Consider the following 21248-nt stretch of genomic DNA (forward strand, 5'->3'; position numbering starts at 1 on the left):
TTGAGACTTCCGACGTGTTGATATGTTGAGACTTCCGACATGTTGATATGTTGAGACTTACGACATGTTGATATGTTGAGACTTCCGACGTGTTGATATGTTGAGACTTACGACATGTTGATATGTTGAGACTTACGACATGTTGATATGTTGAGGCTTCCGACATGTTGATATGTTGAGACTTCCGACGTGTTGAGATGTTGAGACGTACGACGTGTTGAGATGTTGAGACGTACGACGTGTTGAGATGTTGAGACGTACGACGTGTTGAGATGTTGAGACGTACGACGTGTTGAGATGTTGGGACGTACGACGTGTTGAGATGTTGAGACGTACGACGTGTTGAGATGTTGAGACGTACGACGTGTTAATATGTTGAGCCTTACGACATGTTGAGACGTACGACGTGTTGAGATGTTGAGACGTACGACGTGTTGATATGTTGAGACGTACGACGTGTTGTGATGTTGAGACGTACGACGTGTTGAGATGTTGAGACGTACGACGTGTTGAGATGTTGAGACGTACGACGTGTTGAGATGTTGAGACGTACGACGTGTTGAGATGTTGGGACGTACGACGTGTTGAGATGTTGAGACTTACGGCGTGTTGAGGCTTCCGACATGTTGATTTGTTGAGACGTACGACGTGTTGAGATGTTGAGCCGTACGACGTGTTGAGATGTTGGGACGTACGACGTGTTGATATGTTGAGCCTTACGACATGTTGAGACGTACGACGTGTTGAGATGTTGAGACGTACGACGTGTTGATATGTTGAGACGTACGACATGTTGAGAGTTGAGACGAACGACATTTCGAGCCTTACGACATGTTGAGACTAACGACACATTGAGATGTTGAGCCTGACGACATGTTGAGACTGACAACTTACGATAAAGTTTCAGTGATCTAGAAACGACGTTGAAGCACAATCTCATGTCTGTTGTTGTCCAGAAATGACACCACTATCTTATTTGGATTTTTTTTTTAATTTTCGTGTTACAGTAAATTTCCCTTTCTTCCTTTATTTATAAACTGCCTTCTGAAATACCATCTCCATAAGCAACATCTCATACCATGTATCGCCATCTCCCTCACAGCAACAATCTATAAAAACAGCCAGAGAGTTATTGTCATCCATTATTTACCTTTTGTCCATCATTAATACTTGGCAAGCCTCTAACTAAAGATATTCATTTACGTCATGAATGAAGCTTCATTTATATCAGTTTTGTAGTTTTTATTGAATAGACAATTCAATTTGATTGTTATTTTAATCACTTTATGGCTTATTTCATAACACATTCCAAAATATTGGCCAGTTCATATGAAATTTGATTAACATTTTCATTTTTTGACCAAATTCTACGAAATATTCAGGTATATGTATACGCTTTTGAAATGAAGAGGTTATTAAAGTATGGAACATCATTTAAAACAGAGCGTTTTGAAGAACTCTACTTACTACTAAAATATACATGCATGCATTTAATATTGTAAAATCTGGAACTGTCATCAGTTATCAATTTGTTCATTTTTTTCAAAAACCTTTGTATATTAATGTTTGTAAAATAACTTATTGTAAACCACAGGTGGCAGTAACGTTGGCAGGACCCACCCTAATGCCACGTCCCCGCCACACAAAAAAATAATAAAAAGAAAAAAGAACAAAAAGTATGCGAAATCTCAATATATAATATTATTAGTCCATCCTTTGTACGATGGCCTTAACATGTCAACCTTTATAAGTAATAATAGTATATATTTGGATTTGTTTCCGTGGAATGTTTGGTTGATATTAGGATTTTGTGATTAATGATCATGCTCATAAACATTCTAACCACGCTTCATAAAAACTGAGTAAATATGTGGCATCTAGAGGGTTAACCTCGTTTTGACTGAACATTATGAACTAATCACCCATATCAAAACAGGTTATATTCGTTATGGATGCAAACGACCAAGTTTCATGAGAACTGACTTACTGACTAACTAATTGACTAAGTTTGACAAGGTTTTGCGAATATTGACATGGTGACCTACTTCTTTTTCTTTTAGATCTGATACACAGTCTGACCAAGTTTCACTTGAAAAGAGTTTGACCCGACTTGTCCATCATAAATTTCAGTTCTACCTACAGATATTCTGCATAAACAGGTGTCATGAACATTGGATGAAATTGTAGCCGCTAGAAAGATAAAAAGCCTAATGTTGACGATGAGCTACACAGATGATCTCTAGTATGTTATTGGCAGTGCCATGGTCCTGAACACATGGCTATACATCTTTTAATATATATTTTTTACTGACTCAGCTTTATTGAAAAAATATGCAAAAACCTGCATGCAATACGGGACACATATGCATATGAAATAAACAATAAATGAAAAATGGAAAACGGCTAACTATGTTAACAACAGTGAAGTAACTTAATGCTAAAATGAAAATAAATCAATAAAAAATATATATCCTACATGGTTCAGTTTAAAACAAGTTATACACATGGTAAACATTTTAAGACCGATGTATTTTGGGATGCATACTTTTAATATTAGGAAAAAAAACTTCAGCTTATTATAAATCTTTAACAGCAAATATATGTATAATAAACTTTTTATAATGAAAAAGGCATAACACAAGACATAGAAAATGTTTAGAAATGCACCATTAGCATCGTGTACAAGTATAACTTGAGTAGAAAATAGAAATAGTATAAACCAATTTAGTATCATTTAAATTAATCCTTTTTATTTTATAAGTAAACAATTAACAGTTGATATGTTATGAATGCTTCCAAATAATACATTATGAACACTTAATGCCTTCCTGCAATATACTGGCGTAACCTAGTAACAATTTTTTTAAATTAATATACCAGTTTCAGCACACGCATCTTCATTGACGCCAGAGATAGGTGAACTGAAACATAAATGATTATACACGATTGTTTCTATGAATAGTAATATGCATCTTAACTCCGATTCAGTATATTTTATAATCCACAGGATGAAGTCACAGGACGTGGATATACAGCGGACAGTCACAGTCAAGTAACGGTCCTCAAAACCGGCCTTGTTTCTCTTTCATGTACATTTTAAGAATAAAATAAGTAGAAAGATGACTAGTTGTTAATGGCGATGTTCATATTCACTTGCAATATGTATAAACATTAAACAAACCTATATAAAATTATGTCAAATCTTATCCCAAAACACGTTTTTGTAATAAATGCATCAAGCTGGCGTGTTCTCATTTTTGCAAACCGAGTCTTAGAACATTGGAGACTCGCGATGTTAACAAAACAGTTAACTCGACAAAACAATTACGTCTTGAGGAAACGTCTAGGAAAAAGGACTGCAATCATAAGGGCTGGGTTCATGCCTCGAACCTGGAAGTGTTACAGTAATATCTGGTGTGACTACTGACGCCTGGTTCTCGCGACGTCCCTTTTCATGGGATGCTCGCTTTGTAATCACTGATTGAAAACTTGTCTTGGGTCCGGCGGATTGATAATTAATATTTCAGATTGCGATATTATGGCCCGATTGGAGTGTGTAATATCGCTTTTACAGATTGATTTCAGGAGAAAATTGCCTAGCGTCCGCTCGGGGATTTTGAGAAGCCGTCAAAAAATCGCTTCCACATTTTGGGCGATTTTCCCTAGAAACGTTTCGGTCTGGTCTGGGACTCTCCGCAATGGAAACATTGCACAGATGGTTAAACTGCCGTCTGACGGCAATGGGTGGATATCTATTGAAATTAATTAAGCTGGAAAATAGATAGCTTGGATCAAATTTTGATTGCTCCGTTCGCCATAACGGTCTGCGATCGGAATGAAAACAAAATATGGATTCATGGTTCGGAAAATAATGACTATGGCCTTTTATTTGTCGATGTTAAATGGAGTTATGGCTCTAGAGAGAGGAGATTTACGATAAAGCAGAATAGAAACACGTCAAGTTTATTCTGCCATAATTGAAGCTTTCATGGTACAAAAAGTTCCAAGTGACGTTAAGTACTCTTCGAGGTCTCCGAGTACCTGTTTCGGGTTCTGCCAAATGGGGCATTATATTTTATAGTATTTGACGGAATTGTCCAAATATGTGCTCGAACGTGTCTTCATAGATTTAGAGCGCCCAAAATAGCACAGTTGTTGCCATGTTTTGTTTTCTTTTATTTGCATTCGTAAAATGATGTTTTAAAGTGGTGTTTTCTGAGACTGCATGGACATAATTGTAATCCTACTATTACTAGAATTATACCGATACAAAATGATGTATTTTGACTTTGTTTTACAATATGTTTCCATATCAAGTAAACGATAAATGCTAAAACTCATCTAGTCAAGTTGACAACTTTCGCTATTCTTTCGTATGTCATACAAGTATATGTACTTATCACATTCCGAATAGACTCCGTTGTCACATTCCGAGTAGCTCTCCGTGGTCACATTCCCAGTAGCTTCCGTTGTCACATCCCCGGTAGCCACCGTGGTCACATTCCCAGTAGCCACCGTGGTCACATTCCCATTAGCCACCGTGGTCACATTCCAAGTAGCCACCGTTGTCACATTCCCTGAAGCCACCGTGGTCACATTCCCAGTACCCTTCGTGGTCACATTCCCAGTACCCTTCGTGGTCATACTCCCAGAAGCCTCCGTGGACACAATTTCAGTAGTATCCGTGATCACATTCCCTGTAGCCTCCTTGGTCACATTCCCAGAAGACTCCGTGGTCACATTTCCAGTAGCCACCGTGATCACATTCCCTGTAGCCACCGTTGTCACATTCCAAGTAGCCTCCGTGATCACATTCCCAGTACCCTTCGTGGTCACATTCCCAGTACCCTCCGTGATCAAATTCCCTGTAGCCACCGTTGTCACATTCCCAGTAGTCTCCGTGGTCACATTCTCAATAGCCACCGTGATCACATTCCCTGTAGCCTCCGTGATCACATTCCCTGTAGCCTCCGTGATTTCATTCCCTGTAGCCACCGTTGTCACATTCCCAGTAGCCTCCGTGGTCACATTCTCAATAGCCACCGTGATCACATTCCCTGTAGCCTCCGTGATCACATTCCCAGTAGTCTCCGTGGTCGAATTCTCAATAGCCACCGTGATCACATTCCCTGTAGCCACCGTTGCCACATTCCCAGTAGTCTCCGTGGTCACATTCTCAATAGCCACCGTGATCACATTCCCTGTAGCCACCGTTGTCACATTCCCATTAGCCTCCGTGATAACATTTCCTGTAGCCACCGTGGTCACATTCCCAGTATCCACCGTGATCACATTCCCTGTAGCCTCCGTGGTCACATTCCCAGTAGCCTCCGTGGCCACATTCCCTGTAGCCTCCGTGGTCACATTCCCTGTAGCCTCCGTGGTCACATTCTCAGTAGCCACCGTGTTCACATTCCCTGTAGCCACCGTTGTCACATTTCCAGTAGCCACCGTGATCACATTCCCTGTAGCCTCCGTGATCACATTCCCTGTAGCCACCGTTGTCACATTCCCAGTAGTCTCCGTGGTCACATTCTCAATAGCCGCCGTGATCACATTCCCTGTACCCTCCGTGATCACATTCCCAGTAGTCTCCGTGGTCAAATTCTCAATAGCCACCGTGATCACATTCCCTGTAACCACCGTTGCCACATTCCCAGTAGTCTCCGTGGTCACATTCTCAATAGCCACCGTGATCACATTCCATGTAGCAACCGTGGTCACATTCCCAGTAGCCTACGTGATCACATTCCCTGTAGCCACCGTGGTCACATTCCCAGTATCCACCGTGATCACATTCCCTGTAGCCTCCGTGGTCACATTCCCAGTAGCCTCCGTGGTCACATTCCCTATAGCCTCCGTGGTCACATTCCCTGTAGCCTCCGTGGTCACATTCCCAGTATCCACCGTGATCACATTCCCTGTAGCCACCGTTGTCACATTCCCTGTAGCCTCCGTGATCACATTCCCTGTAGCCTCCGTGGTCACATTCCCAGTAGCCTCCGTGATTACATTCCCTGTAGCCTCCGTGGTCACATTCCCAATATCCATCGTGATCACATTCCCTGTAGCCTCCATGGTCACATTCCCAGTTGCCTCCGTGATCACATCCCATGTAGCCTCCGTGGTCACATTCCCAGTAGCCTCCGTGATAACATCCCCTGTAGCCTCCGTGGTCACATTCCCAGTAGCCTCCTTGGTCACATTCCCAGTAGCTACCGTGGTCACATTTCCAGTAGCCTCCATGGTAACATTTCCAGAGGCCTCCGTGGTCACATTCCCTGTAGCCTCCTTGGTCACATTCCCAGTAGCCACCGTTGTCACATTCCCAGTAGCCACCGTGGTCACATTCCGAGTAGCCTCCGTGGTCACATTCCCAGTAGTCTCCGTGGTCACATTCCCAGTAGCCCCCGTTGTCACATTGCCTGTAGCCTCCGTGGTCACATTCCCAGTAGTCTCCGTGGTCACATTCTCAGTAGCCACCGTGATCACATTCCCTGTAGCCTCCGTGGTCACATTCCGAGTAGCTCTCCGTGGTCACATTCCCAGTAGCCCCCGTTGTCACATTCCCAGGTGCCTCCGTGGTAACATTCCCAGTAGCTCTCCGTGATCACATTCCCTGTAGCCACCGTGGTCACATTACCAGTAGCCTCTGTGGTCACATTCCGAGTAGCCACCGTGGTCACATTCCCAGTAGCTCTCCGTGATCACATTTCCAGTTGCCTCCGTGGTCACATTCCGAGTAGCTCTCCGTGATCACATTCCCAGTAACCGCCGTGGTAACATTCCCAGTAGCCTCTGTGGTCACATTCACAGTAGCCTCCGTGGTCACATTCCCAGTAGCCTCCATGGCAACATACCCTGTAGCTTCCGTCATCACGTGTTTAGAAGCCTCCGTGGTTACATTCCCAGGAGCTTCGGTGGTCACATTCCAAAAGGCGTCCGTGGTAACATCCCGAAAGGCGTCCGTGGTAACAATTCGAAAGGCGTCCGTCGCTAAACTAAATAACAAGTTACAGATCAAGATGAAGATGGCGAGAGTTTGAATCTTGATGCGAACGGGAAATTGTATTAGTTATTTCGTTTGTATCTGTGTATTTCTTTTCATTTTTATATTCTTATTAATAATTAAATATTTAACCTAATGTATGCCTTATAATGTATGTTATCGCATGTTATGTGTTGTTTCTGTTCAATATACTATCACGTAGCCTTTTTGTGTTGAACATATATGTATTATATTGCTCATTTTCTATATCGGTCACAGTGGCTTGATGACAAAGGCTCATTAAAGTCACAATAAATAATTTCAACTAGCCAAAATTATATTTTATACATACTTGAACATGTATGTCATCAATATAATACATTGTCATTAACATAAAATGAGATTTGACAAAATTAAAAAATACCCTTTACTGTAAAATGAAACAGTATTGTATTATAGTGATGCTATGCATGTATGTAAGTATGTATAAAATATAATTTTGGCTAGTTTATTGTGACTTTAATGAGGCTTTGTCATCAAGCCACTGTGATATCGGTCAGAAAATGCATCACTATATGCATGTTTGTTATCAATTACATTTGAAAAATATAACCGCTTAATTGACAATATTCCAGCAAGTCACACGGGTAATTATTATTATGTATTTTTCGCCAAAAAGATTTATTTGAACAAAGTAGTTCATTTTCCTTCAAAATCTAAAGAGCATCAAAAAAATTATGACGTCATTGACCGGAAACGTCACAATTTAAAAGAAAAAAAATCGTTAAAATATAGGGTTTATGTTGTATGTTTTCTTCTTATAAACGGAAATAAACATATCAAGTAAATCGTTTGTTTTAAATTACATTGTAGCGCAGGAGGAATGACATTGGTTGTGTAATTCGGCTCATCACTAAGACTCGCTAACTATCATATATCCTATAGTCGTTGAATAAAATTGTGTATGATATGATGACTCGGGACAGACCCTATATAATTAGATTTGGATAAATCAAAATAGTAACCAATGTGTCTTTAAGAGACATTATGCATTGCAATACCCATCCATAGTTAATTTCAGGCTGTTTTCAATTTCAAAATGTTTGTTGCATATGTAAAAAAAAGAATAAGGATTTTTATTAGTATAACATGCAAATATCATTTGTTTTCATTCTTAGACGGTGGCATACACATTAGCATTCAAAAAAGAATACTGCTTCAAAAGGCACATGTCATAACATTTTCTCAAACTATTCCGTCGAAAGCAGAGACATTGACTTTGAAGTGTTTAACTACAGGAAGTACCAGCGTAAATCACTTCCCCTCATTTTTAGAGCACCATGTGACAAATTAAAGAAGCACGGATTGTTCCAGCTCTCGAGAACTACTGCATATCACTGTGTTCCCCTGACAACATGATGGAGCGATTCTCACGACGTGTAAAACTGATGGAGGACCGTTGCCGAATACTTGTAACTCTATCCGTTTTCCCCAAGGACAGTGCTTAAAGTGGCACTTCTGGCCCTGGTATGATTAAAAATGTTTTGTTTCAGATTAGTGGTCGTTTAATTCCATGTCACAGGTCAATGCCATTGCTCAGAGGTACTTTTTGTTTAGTGTCTATTGACGATATTGCATACGAGGTGATTATTTAAAGCCACAGCACCATCCTGTGCAAGTGGTTTCCAGTGTTATGACAGATTGAAGTAGAATAAAAAAAATCTCCAAAAAACATTGAAAAAGACATATTGGGCTTGTTCGGATACCCTTAAAAATAATCTGGTCATAAAAACTTAATTTTAGGGAACGTTTGGCATCTAAAAGATGCAATGGTGATGGGTAGCCATCGCGGCGAGACGTCAGGCTGCAGTATCAGTAGTGGTCTTGACCCTGGAAACGCCGATTTCGAGCGTTCTGGTCAGTTTTCTATATATTGAAGTGTATTACATTCTTGAAAGGGTGAAAATGGCCTTGACATTTACCCATATTTTGTGCACAACAAATGTTCTTTTCGTATTTGCAAACGTTGAATATATAGGCAAGGGGCCGATGCAGGAATTTGCTTTAGAGTAGATTTAACTTGGGGACGGGGCGCATCATAGTTGGACATGCATTACCTCACCCACGGAATGGATATATCTAATTAAATACGTGGGTTAAATGTGTGCACGGAGGTTTAAAGGTCCACCCAAAAGACGTTTTAGTTATTCTTGCTCTGGAATGTTGAATGTTTTCCCCACTGATGATTTTGACATTAGAAATTATTTACTTGGACACCGTGGTTGATGTTGATGGAGTGTCACAAGTTCCCGGGGGGGGGGGGTGTCATAGGCTACTAACTCCATTTATAAGATTGGGATTAATTTGCGCACATGAGTCTTGTCTTGTCTTGGTATAATTAAAAGGTGATATTTGTTTCAAATATGTTTTATACTTAGGCTTAATTTACAGATTTTAACATGATATAGTTCAATTAAAGTAGGGCGACCTTGGCCTCGAGAATACGAAATTACGTCAAGGTGTTAGTCTGACATGTATATCTAATACGTGGGTTAAATGTGTGTGTGTGTGTGTGGGGGGGGGCTAACTATATATATATATATATATATATATATATATATATATATATATATATATATATATATATATATATATATATATATATATATATATATATAGTATATGTATAGATCTCTGACAGTGACTTTAATAAATAAAAAATACATTGCCGATTTCTTTCGTAACAATCATGCTTTAATAGTATCTTGAGACAAAACAAGCTACTGTATGTGCCTATGTAGCATCGCCGATATGTTACGGAGTACCACCGTTGACGGAACCCCCGGTTCTCAATGCATCATTTTTTTTATATCGTAGACGATGATTACCACAGGTCAAAGTGTAAATGTAAACGTCAACATTACCCGTATACAGCATGTCTAAAAGAGGCTGCGAACCACAAATCGGTATGCGTACTTGCAGTATATGTGTGTTACTTATTGTGCGCCATGTTATCCAGGTATGTGTACATTGTTCAAGTTGTGACATATTCTATAGCACGAGCAAAGGGATTTATCCGAGTATCAGCGAGCCTTAAAGTTCAAGTTCAAAGTGAAATTTCTCTTACGACGTTTAATCTAAATTGCAACTGTTACGGGTACGTGTAGCTACGCATTTACGTACAGATACTAGTTCACTGCCTCTCCGTAATAGCACCAGCCTGAAATAGCATCGACAGTCACAATGATTCAATCAAGGTTAGCGACAAATATAGTCACTAGTTTTCAAGACCTTAGTTCAACAGACGACAATTAGATAACTTACACCGCCGTGACAGCCGAGTCGCTGGCCACGTGACCCGGTGTGCAGCGGACGCCCCCGGGGAAGAAGGGAGGCGCTATGGCCGCTGGTCCACCACCGGAAGTGATAATGTGATGACAGGGCGACACCTGCCCAGTCTGTTGTGGCCATATGAACTTGTGAGCTTGTTTTAGGTATAAACTATACTTAACCAAATGCACAAAAAAGTATCTAGATTTACTAAAATAACCGGGTTCTCATCTTTTAATGAAAGCTTAAGTTGTGCAAGTGTGGTTTTTACATTGATATATAGTAGAGGGACAGGATAAGACAGTTCGTTTGTTTCTTCTTGAAAACAAACACAGCATATTACTTGAAAAAAGGTACTACATAGGATTGTCTTAAATAAGACATGTAGAACGCTTTGAACTGCTGTTTTGGGTTATAAAGGTTGTATTTCTTACTGGTTTTACATGATAAATATGTTTAGCATTTATCTCATCAAGCAAGCCAATCTGAGCAGAGTATTTCGTTTGGTTATTGACGTACTTAACTTAGTCGATTTATTAATTGGGTCGTCAAACTTGATCATCTACTGAGGCGGTCGCTCCTTTGAAATAAAATTGTTCAGTTGTAAAACATGATCTAAAACCTGTATATATGGGGCAATATTTTCGAAAAATCAAAGTCATGCTTAAATTGCCAGTAATACAAGACGCTACTCCCTCTGAGAGCATGCTTGAGTCCAAGGTTCCCGAAGACAGCACTGAATGGATCAATGCTAACTAAGTTATACTGCGCGATAGCTGCAAGAGATTATTACTTTACGTAGAAACTTTAGACGGACAAATAAGATTGCCGCCGTAAATTGAAAGTCTATTTGTTTCTTTCAGAACATTTTTGGAAGTTACTACATCGCCATTATCTATGGCCATTTATCTCCGTTGCTACGCGGCCGTTTGTTGATTACCATAGCGATAAAAGGGACGAATCGAACTTCTGAAATTTTGTTTTCTATTTTATTTTCTATAAATGACCGCATGCTGCTTTGAGTTCTTGTTTAATTTAAACCGTTAATGTATAAACAATTGTTAGATCTGTATATCAGTCGCGGGCATCAGGAGAATGTGTCTGTTTTAGACGATCAAGGGGGTTTAACTCGACGATCGTTAAAGCCATTGAATAGTGGGCCATACTACTCGTGCACGAACATAGGTTCAGTCACTGGAAACACGTGCACGAAGAGTTATGTATCTTGAACGCACTTCTTAAGTTATGAGGAAGGTTATGAGTTGCACGACGGCAGTGACGACAGTGACGGCAGTGACGGCAGTGACGACAGTGACGACAGTGCTACATGAACATTCATCCACTCTTTTCTGCCCGAAACCGGCAGACAAGCTCATGACGTAACGTCAAAGTTAAATTGGAGATTCTTTACACATAGTTGATGTATTTTTTTTCTTGCCAAGATTATATATGACGGCATTGTTATATGTTTCAAATAACAACAACCATATTGGACGTCGAGAAAGAAAGCTTAGAAATGCTGACATCAGTTTTTGGCTTTTTTTAACGTTAATATAATTACTCGTAGCATACATACGCGCACATTTAACAAAAGCTTGATACCGACAAGTGAAAAAAATGTTGTATGACTATCAGTATATCAGAACAAAAACAGTTAGCATATGTTACATATATTTTCTAACTTGAAATTAGTTCATTTGTATTCTGTCACAGTCCAAATGCAAACAGTGGCGTTGTGTCATTAAGCGGTTTACGTCACAAAGTGACATTTCCAACAGAAAACAAACAGAAGGTCGGGAGGGTATTTGTCAAGGAGGGGGATAATGATGTCAACGCGCGCGGTGGCACCTTCCTCCGCGCACGTGGCACACGAGGGGTCAGGCTGTCCAGCGCCGGCCTCGCGCTGTCCGCTACATTGGACAAAACTAAACACCGCACGGCGGTCTGTTCACCGGAACCAACAGAGCGGAAACAGCAACAAGCTCTCGACAATAACCAAGCGCCAGGGATACCCTGATCTCTATGACTCTTCTATGAGAAACAATTCTGTTCCAGATGTGAAGAAGGGGTTCCTATAATTACAGAAATCCATTGAAACAGCTTCAAATTTCATTTACCGATTTACCGTTATTATTGCCAAGCGGACTGGGAAAAGGCTTCGAATTTGATCGTTTTGTTTTGTGATTAGGATTTGATACAAAATAGTTGTGCCCAGAAATGTATAAAAGAATTGCTCAAAACAGTCTGACGACTTAAACCTTTAATTAGAGGATCGCATAGCATGGTTTAATGACAATTTTGATACCATTGTTATAATAATTTTGATTGAAGTCTGAACAGAAACAAATGTATTTCATTTGAATCGTTGACAACAGATAAAAAGCCGTAATATAATATTAGAGTGACACTCTTTTAAGATGTCCACTATATGCTGATATTCGTAGAAGGTATTTGCCAAATTACTATTCAAGACATCCTAGTATGGAAAAATTTATTACCTTACTGCAAACAGATAATAAACCTCTTCTGGTTAAACTAGCTATTTATTGTTTAAAAGCTTTCAAAGAAAGAAATGATTATGTTTGAATACATATATGCTTTTTCTAGAAATATTTATATCCTTGTACTGGATGTTATCCCATGTGTTTTGTAGATGTCTTAAGATTAGTTGTATTTGTACTGTTATCTTTGCGCTGATAACTATTTAGTGATCAAACCACTGTATTCTTTTAAAGTACCCTTGCCTAACATTTGCCTAAACGTTCCTCTATGGAGAGTAGGGAGTGAACACTCTCACAGGTATCTATAGGCGCGATGAAAGCTGTTGTCGTTGTTTTTTTTTGTTGTTGTTTTTTCTCTATCACCATATATATAGAAATTGAATAATTCATGCATTTATTCATCTATGTATTATTTATTTGTATGTGTATGCGTATTGTGTATGTTGTGTAATGTGACGATGAGCTGTTTATATGCTTAAGTCAAAATAAATTTTCTGTTCTGTTCTGTTCTGTTCTGTACTCTTATTCAAAATCAATACATACACTAGTATAACAAACATTTTTTTTTAATTGATAATCCTTTCACTACTTACTAATCAATGCATTTTAGAAAATATGACTGTAACCGTGTATTTAATAGCTGAACACGCAAGAATATTAAATGATTGATGAGTGCTAAAAGATTTACTGTGATCTTCTCTAGTTTCATTAGGTAGAAATACAGTGTTTTCTTCACATTTATTTAAAATTAAACTCGGTATCCTCAATAAGAACCATTGTTTTATACATTTATTTATCCTTTTTGGTATACTAAAATATGTGTATTAACTTTGGTAAATCTCATTTAGGAGTAAGAGTGGATCTTTAAAGCTGCAGTCTCACAGATTGAACGTTTTGACAACGTTCATATTTTTTGTCTTGGAACGAGCCTTTTTGGCGAAAATCCATGGAAACCAGTTATATAAGACTGCTGACAAAAATCAGATTGCAGATTTTTATATATATAAGTTAAAAAATTGATGTTTTATTCATTTTTCATCATTGAAACCGTTAGTAACGGTTTAAGCCATAAAACATTAATTTTCGAACGGAAATATGAAAATCTACGATCTGATTTTTTGTCAGAAATCATATATCATTGGTTTGCAGATATTTACGCAAGATTTGCTCTTTCCAAGACAAAAAATAAAAAAGGAGCAGCAGTAGAAACAGCAAACACCAACAAAGATTGACTATAAGAATTGTCTTTCAACAGCCTTTTTTATAAATTTATTTTTAGTTTTTACATTTTATTTTAAAACAGCACAATCAAAATCCAAAGAGGTTCGGGTTTCAGGGTCGGCTCTTTTCGATTATGTTACCACCTCGATGCCTTTGGTCAGCGACATTGTCCACTTTGATTTATTACCTGTCTGTCAAGGCCGACAGGGACCAACCGTAACTTAAAGACGGTTACTTTTTTGTTCCATTCAGGTCACAAGTAAATCATCCACGGAACGATTTGCTCTCTTGTATTTTTAATTAAGAAAGAGGCAAGGGCTCTAATTTTCTCGTGCGTCTCGCTGGGGAGATATTAACAGCAGATTTACGAACACGGTTTGTTAAAATATGAAGTCGTTAAAGCACAGATGGATTAAACAATTAACTGGAATGAATAGTTCATATTTTCAAAGATTTATTCCACATTTCTCGCCGCTGATCGAGGACATAAAGCGTTTTTTCGCGCTAAAATGTGCACAGTTATTGCGCAGTTTAACTGCACGGTTTGCTGCAAGATGAACGATACTGCAGGTTTGATAATCACAGACACCCATGAATAAATTAAAAACATGTCGTAGTCATTGCGATTTTAACTGATCGAATAAAACAAGCTTCTAGAAAAAAAACATTATATACTGAAACGCAGATGCCAAAGTTTGTTTCTTCTCTCAACGGGCATTACCGTGAGGGTGGTTTGGACTTACAACGCTTGTGTTTTAGATCGACAACGAATGTACACGTTCTAAGTTTTAGTTGAAGCTAGTCCAAATTATTGTACGTGGACGGGTTCTTTTGCGATTTGTGAAATGGCAAATGCTTAGGGATCTCGTTTTGAACGTCTGTTATTTCAGACTAGAGGTGAAGCAAGATGATAATTTCTCCCATCTCAGATAAGTAGATCCAATATTTTAACCATGCTAGAAATTCTTATCTTGCCCACGGGCGAAGATAAAATGCCCGTATGGAACTTCTTTTTAATGGTCACCACATTGTAATTACCTCCCTTGTTAAAGACTGTCGTCTGTAACATCATGGAAACCTTGTCGTGTGGCAATATTAAGAACGCTTATAAATTATTTCTCGCTTCAAATGTCACCATGAAACAGTTGTCATGCACCTTACAAGAAATAATGCTTCATTCTCCTTAGAACTATTTTAAGACCGGTTTGACTATTAACATCATCTGAATCACTGCGCGCATATCCATGATAACCACGAATTATCGCATATCCATGCGCAATTATTTTCACTAAGCACAAAAGAGTTCCAGCAAAAATACATTTTTACTTAACTTTGTTTAACTGAAGTTGGAGAAAAAGCATCTATCATAGCCGCTCGTGTAAGTCTTACACTCTCGGCCATGGAAGATACTTATAATCCTAGAGAGTCAATTGAAAATCTGAGTGGCAACATAAAAGGCAATCCTATGGTCAATAGATGCATACACGGCTTGCGGACTCGATGTCGGCTTGTTTTGAAGATACAGCTGTACTGCTTAACATATACGTCCTCAGCCGAGTGCCCATCTATCACTGGGTGTTTCGCCCCTTATCTCGAATCATCATCTAGATGGCGGGGCAGGTAGTGGTGATCAGTCACTAACTCGTCTATGTTGGCTCCCAAGTCGGTTCACTGCGTCGTAGCCAGAGCCAACTGGACGCCCTCTCTGCAGCTCTCCCAAGAGCGTGGACGGCGGTCTTTCTGACTCGTCCTTTGATGCCAACAGCTCCCAGCATTTTCCACACTGACTGTGATGAAAATCCTCTACATCCAACTTCCACTGGGAAGAGCCACGTCTTCCAACCCCTCTCTACATGTGTCTAACAAGTCTGGGTATTTCCCTTCTTCAGTTCGTATGCCTCCTCACATCTCTCTCTGTTAGCTCGATCAATGTAACCAGCTTTGGAGACCTGGACCAAAGTACTATGTCTGACCGAAGGGTGGTATGGGCCACTTCCTCAGGAAACTTCAACTTTTTTCCCAAATTCATAACGTTTGAAACCTTATTTGTCGAAAAACAAGTCAACATTTCCAGGTGAACACACAGGTCGACGGCCACTATGAGCTAGCAAAACGACATAAAACCAGTCGACCCGATTATATATGATCAACAGTATATACGATATAAGCATATGTTGCCATATACTAAGAGATGGTGTATGACCTTGTAGAACATGTTTTAAGAAGACGACACAAAAATGGATTGAATATAATGAAATAGAATTACAGTCAAACCCCGTTTGATCGAACTCCCAGGGACCGGAGAAAATACCTCGAGACTTGGAAAAGTTAGCTAAGCGGGATATTTTATCTGCAGTATAAAGAAATCGGTCCTTTACATCAAGTTGGAGCCAACGAATAATTTGAGCCAAGCGAGTTCAACCCAACGAGGTTTGACTGTACATCTATCTATTCGAGATGACATTGCGTTTTTTTTCCCGAGAAACATAAGGCGCATATGAGACCCCCGTTTTACAAGACGCATGAAGTATTTACAGGAACTATATCATGGAAAGTGAGTAAGAGGAGAAATGTTTGGTGTATTGCAGGTGTAATCCAATTACTAGAGGTCCGTATTGGCAAGAAAACATATGAATAAAACATGAGAACAAATAAGAAAACAATTAATATACTTCCATTTTCTCTTGAAACATTTTTCCAAGAAAATTAATATATCATATCCAGACAACCCATAAAACAGAAAGGAAGTAGTTTTGTTTCAGTGTGCAGTTACGATACATCGACGTTTCAAGACCATTCAGTTCAAGATGATACGTTATCTGTTTTAAATTGTAATGTTCGTCTTTTCTTTTTTTCTAACTGCTTCTAAGATTAGCTGATTCCGGAACTTTTATTTAAGCTCATTTTTGGATCAATTTTCTTGATACATTATACGTCCGTATTTTTGACGTTTTAAAAATAAGTTTCTTTGAAATAGGCCCCAATATGGCTCCATTTATGCCCATATAAATCATACAGCAGAAATACTGGGACGTTTTTACGACGTCATATCGGCTTCAGTGACAGTTATACGAATCTCCCACAAGGCACCGCTCATTTCCGGTCCAGGGGGGCGGAGCTCCGTGCCGTTTTGACGCCGACGGCAGAAGGGTATCGAAGCAGACATCGATACCGGGGCTGATTAATTGTAACTCCGCGCACCAGATTGGGACATGACACACGTCACGTACGTTGCACGTGGTTGAAACACAGACACGCCCCTTAAATAACTGAGAACTGAATAGTTAAGCGGTTGCTGGTGAATTAGAAACTTCCGATTTGCAATTATAATTATGAAGTGAAAATAAACAGACATTGAACAGAGACGTCAGTAAAATGAGAATTTTCACAAGAAGTTTGGTATTATTATGTGCATTTAAACTCGTCACTTCTTTAGATGAAATGTGTTCAGCGTTATACAGAATGTACAATACGCCAAGACAATTGTTTGTTTTTAAAACACAAATTTGGTTGATCGTCTTTTGTTCTCCCATTATTGCCCAACTGTGGTGTTTTGAAAAATCGTGTTGGGGATGGGGGTGGGGAGGGAGGGGGGGGGTCTTATTTATTGAATGTCCTTTAGAGCATTTTCGCATTTACCCCTCAAGGTGCCAAAACACGCTCAAGAGTTATATTTCTCCCACCCCAGTTTAGTATATCCAAATATTTGGCCATGCTGAAAATCTTTACCGTGCCCAATGATAAAAAATTACACGTATTAAACAATAGATTAAAATACAACTTGACTATATTTTGCTTAAGAGAAAACATCAACCATGGCCACTTGAGTAAGATCCAAACTCTCGCGCAGGGTGTTCTGTTCTGTACAGTCTATCGGTCTGTCTGCAGATCAGAAGGAAGTTGAATATTAATGTTATAATCTCAATATCATTTTTTTGGCCCATGCATCTCCAAAATCCACTTATTAGAACGCTTGGTCAGTTTTACTACTATTATTGAACTTTTCATTAGTTTTAAATACAGGACATGCTAGTCTGACATGGAATATTTTGTTTCATAAATGAACAGACTGAACTATGGGAGGTAAATCAGTTATATAGATCGTGATAAGATTAGTCCCCCTTAGAATTACCCATGCCATGAAAACAACACGTTGTAGTTGAAATCGATGTTTTTATTGTTTCACGATGGAACACAATGAGTTATTTTCTGAAAAAGTTGAAAACAAATGTTTAACTTATTTAAATGAGCCAATTGGTAAAGACATCTGACTGTAAACACAATGTCTTTGTTTTTATACCTTAAAAAGCTATATATTTAAAATCATATTGATGGATGATCAACTATATGTTTAAACGTAAAATAAACTCAATTCTTTTTTTCTTGAAGTCTTTTTCAGTGAAAACATGGCATTAATAAAAACTATGCACACATTTAAAATAGCTCCTTGTATGCTAGAAAGATCTGAACAATGGCATTTTGTACACTCTTTTCAACAGACACCAACAGTATATTTCTGTCCATTTCTTTCCTGAACTTGAACACTGACTTTGACCTGTAAACAAATATGACGGACCCTGCCCATGTTAACTGCCAGAGATGTACGACTTCAGCGTCTTGCTTACATCTTTGAGCCTGAAAAACATGGACAGTTTTGATTGGATAAATATATTTTCAAATACACTGTAAAAAATCCGTACAACTTGAACATACCCTGACACATGCATTTTAAATAGTCATGGTTTATATGGTATACTAGAATTACAACAACAATTATTTAAAATGTTTATGCATTTTTCTGTCTGCTTCATAAGTAAATTAATGGCAACCAGGAATAGTCTGGACCTGATTCAAAACTGAAAAATCATGAAAAAATTAGGAAGAAGACCGCTTAGTGTCCAATAGCAAGGAGAATAACTACGTGTATTTAAGTCAGAGTGAAAGGACTCCATACACATAATTTAAGCGCCCATTGTAACTATGAAAAAAATACAAAAATCCATGTTAATACATAAATGGTTTCAGATTAATGTACAACATTTGAGTGTTCACAGGCTGGTGGTATTTATAATGACACCATGCAAACTAGAAATTACTGTTTTACTGTTTTTGGGCCAGGTGAAACTAGCTTTGTTACCTTAACTGTGGTTTCTTTTTCGCTTTCTTGTCCGTTTTAGGGTTCAGCTTTGAGTCTGTAAATAAGACAATCTATAAATTAATCAACCAGTTTTAATTGTGTTATGTACAATAACATGTTAATTGCTGTATACCATTTTAAAAATATCCTAATGTATTGTTGCTTGGAGGACACTAACCCAAGGGCAGTAACTTCCAGTAATATTCCAACCTGTATTATCATTGATTATTGCCCTTTTACATGTTCAAAAATTTGAATTTTCAAAATAAAATCATTACAACTTGAGGCTGAGTCAGTGTGCAAACATTTGAAGACAGCTGGTTTAAAAGATAAAACAGCATGCTTAACAAACAAAAATACAAAAAAATGAACAAAAAGAGATATTCAAATAAAATATGCAACGCTCTATGACAATAATAAAATAGTTTTAATGTATAAATAGGAATGTCAATGTGGTTGGTACAGTAATGTATGGTTATGGTCTCATATTTTTCAATTCTAAGAACAGAATATTGTACAACATGATAGCTGACAATTACTAGCTGTTTCTTTTTTTAAGCTGCACTCTTATAGATTGATAGTTTTTACATGTTTCTGTTTCTTTTTTGTCTCAGCATCATCTGATTTTGACCTTAATATAAGATAACTGAATACAGAACAGGCCCCAATTTCTCGAAACTTCTTAAGCTTAACAGGCTTAAGTCGCTTATTTCAATTGGCCAAAATACATACTGAAAATGGATTTTGATAAATGAAAAAAAGGTTTATTCTGATAATCATACAGATTATTCCTACATAATTTCTAAAAAATCTTGAAGAAGTAAATATCACACATTTTATAGAACAAGAAAAATAGTTAGATTAGCTTAATCCTGTTATAAGGGACATAAAAAGTTTCGAGAAATTGGGGCCAGATCTCAATTGTTTGGGGAACTGCTGAAAATTAGATTTTTCTTAAAGCTTAAGTAACACTTTAAGCCATAAAACATCAATTTTCAAATGTAAGTATGAACAACTGATTTCTAATATTATGTCAGCAGTCTTATATCACTGGTTTGCAGATTTTTGCACAACAATATGCTCATTCTAAGACCAAAACAAAAAGTTGTCACAATGGTCAATCTGTGAGAGTGCAGCCTTATTCATAAGTGTCCGGATCACATACCCATGTATCCCTGCCTATAGATCTCTGCGAGTCGGTACTTGAGGGGCGGCACTTTGAGGGTCACTGACTGCTGGGCCTCTGCCTTCTCAAGGGCCTCCTGTATCGACAGACCAACCCACTCAGCCTCTTCATACTGTAATGGAAGACATATATATATATATATATATATATATATATATATATATATACTAAACTTCAAGAATATAAATATTCATTACATATTTTTTTCATAATTACAGTTAATGAAAATTTATGAGCCATGATGAGAACTGGGGTTCTTACAAAAAAATCTATGTATTATATCAGATGAATGTAGTAGGGAAGAGCAATTTAAATTTAATATTCTAAGGGAGATAACATCATAGAGAAAATAATGAAATATGCAGAGACCAGCTACTTTCTCCCCCTTGGTTATAATTTCAATCCCATTCTCACACAATATGGTATGTTAAGAGACTTATCTGATTTGGTCATATCTGATCATAAAGAATAATGGTAAGAAAATAAAACAGTGTCAAAAACTTGTTGTTGTATATACCTTTTGTTTGATGTTGTGCAGAAAAGAAACTGTTAATGTATGTTTTATTCATCTAATGAGCCAGGTAATGTGTTGAGATGAATGATAAAGCTGCCTAGGCTTGAATTAATGTAAACTTCCACATATTTTGTTATTAACTGATGATTAAATTTTCCTAATTTCGCTCTTATTGACACAAAAAATCATGATTGATGTTTTCTGACAAAATATACCATGCAGACTGTTGACTTAAACTGTAAAATCACGAATACACAATAACATTTACAATTTCTTTTTTATTATTACTTGTCATAAAAGTACAATTTTAGCAGGTTGAATAAATGCCAAAATATACCCTGACTGAACAAATTGAACATAAAAACAAGATA

General features: G+C 38.0%; 2 protein-coding genes across 2 annotated transcripts in view; both read right to left on the bottom strand.

Moving 5' to 3' along the window:
- Positions 1-4341: 4341 nt before the first annotated feature.
- Positions 4342-6246, bottom strand: LOC128226209 (mesocentin-like). Its single transcript, XM_052936102.1, has 2 exons — positions 5773-6246; positions 4342-5736 (listed from the first exon to the last, which is right to left on the bottom strand). Exons 1-2 carry the CDS (start codon positions 6244-6246, stop codon positions 4342-4344), a joined length of 1869 nt encoding a protein of 622 aa, XP_052792062.1.
- Positions 6247-18199: 11953 nt separating this feature from the next.
- The window catches only part of LOC128225575 (39S ribosomal protein L28, mitochondrial-like), a 45618-nt gene continuing 42569 nt past the window's right edge, over positions 18200-21248 (bottom strand). The window contains exons 6-8 of the mRNA XM_052935450.1: positions 20343-20475; positions 19178-19232; positions 18200-18675 (exon numbers count right to left, since the gene is read on the bottom strand). Of these exons, the coding sequence (XP_052791410.1) occupies positions 18627-18675; positions 19178-19232; positions 20343-20475 (237 nt within the window). The 3' untranslated portion in view covers positions 18200-18626. The remainder of the gene's footprint in view (positions 18676-19177; positions 19233-20342; positions 20476-21248) is intronic.

Source organism: Mya arenaria, chromosome 3 (genome assembly GCF_026914265.1).
Source record: "Mya arenaria isolate MELC-2E11 chromosome 3, ASM2691426v1".
Taxonomy (NCBI): Eukaryota; Metazoa; Mollusca; class Bivalvia; order Myida; family Myidae; genus Mya; species Mya arenaria.

Bases quoted from the DNA above. Each gene is read 5' to 3' on its own strand.
- LOC128226209 (XM_052936102.1), bottom strand. From the start codon at position 6,246: ATGGAGGCTACTGGAAATGTGACCACGGTAGCTACTGGGAATGTGACC. The intron at 5,737-5,772 runs GTGACCACGGTG...GTGATCACGTAG, and splicing joins TCACGGTGGATACTGGGAAT to GCTACTGGGAATGTGACCAC.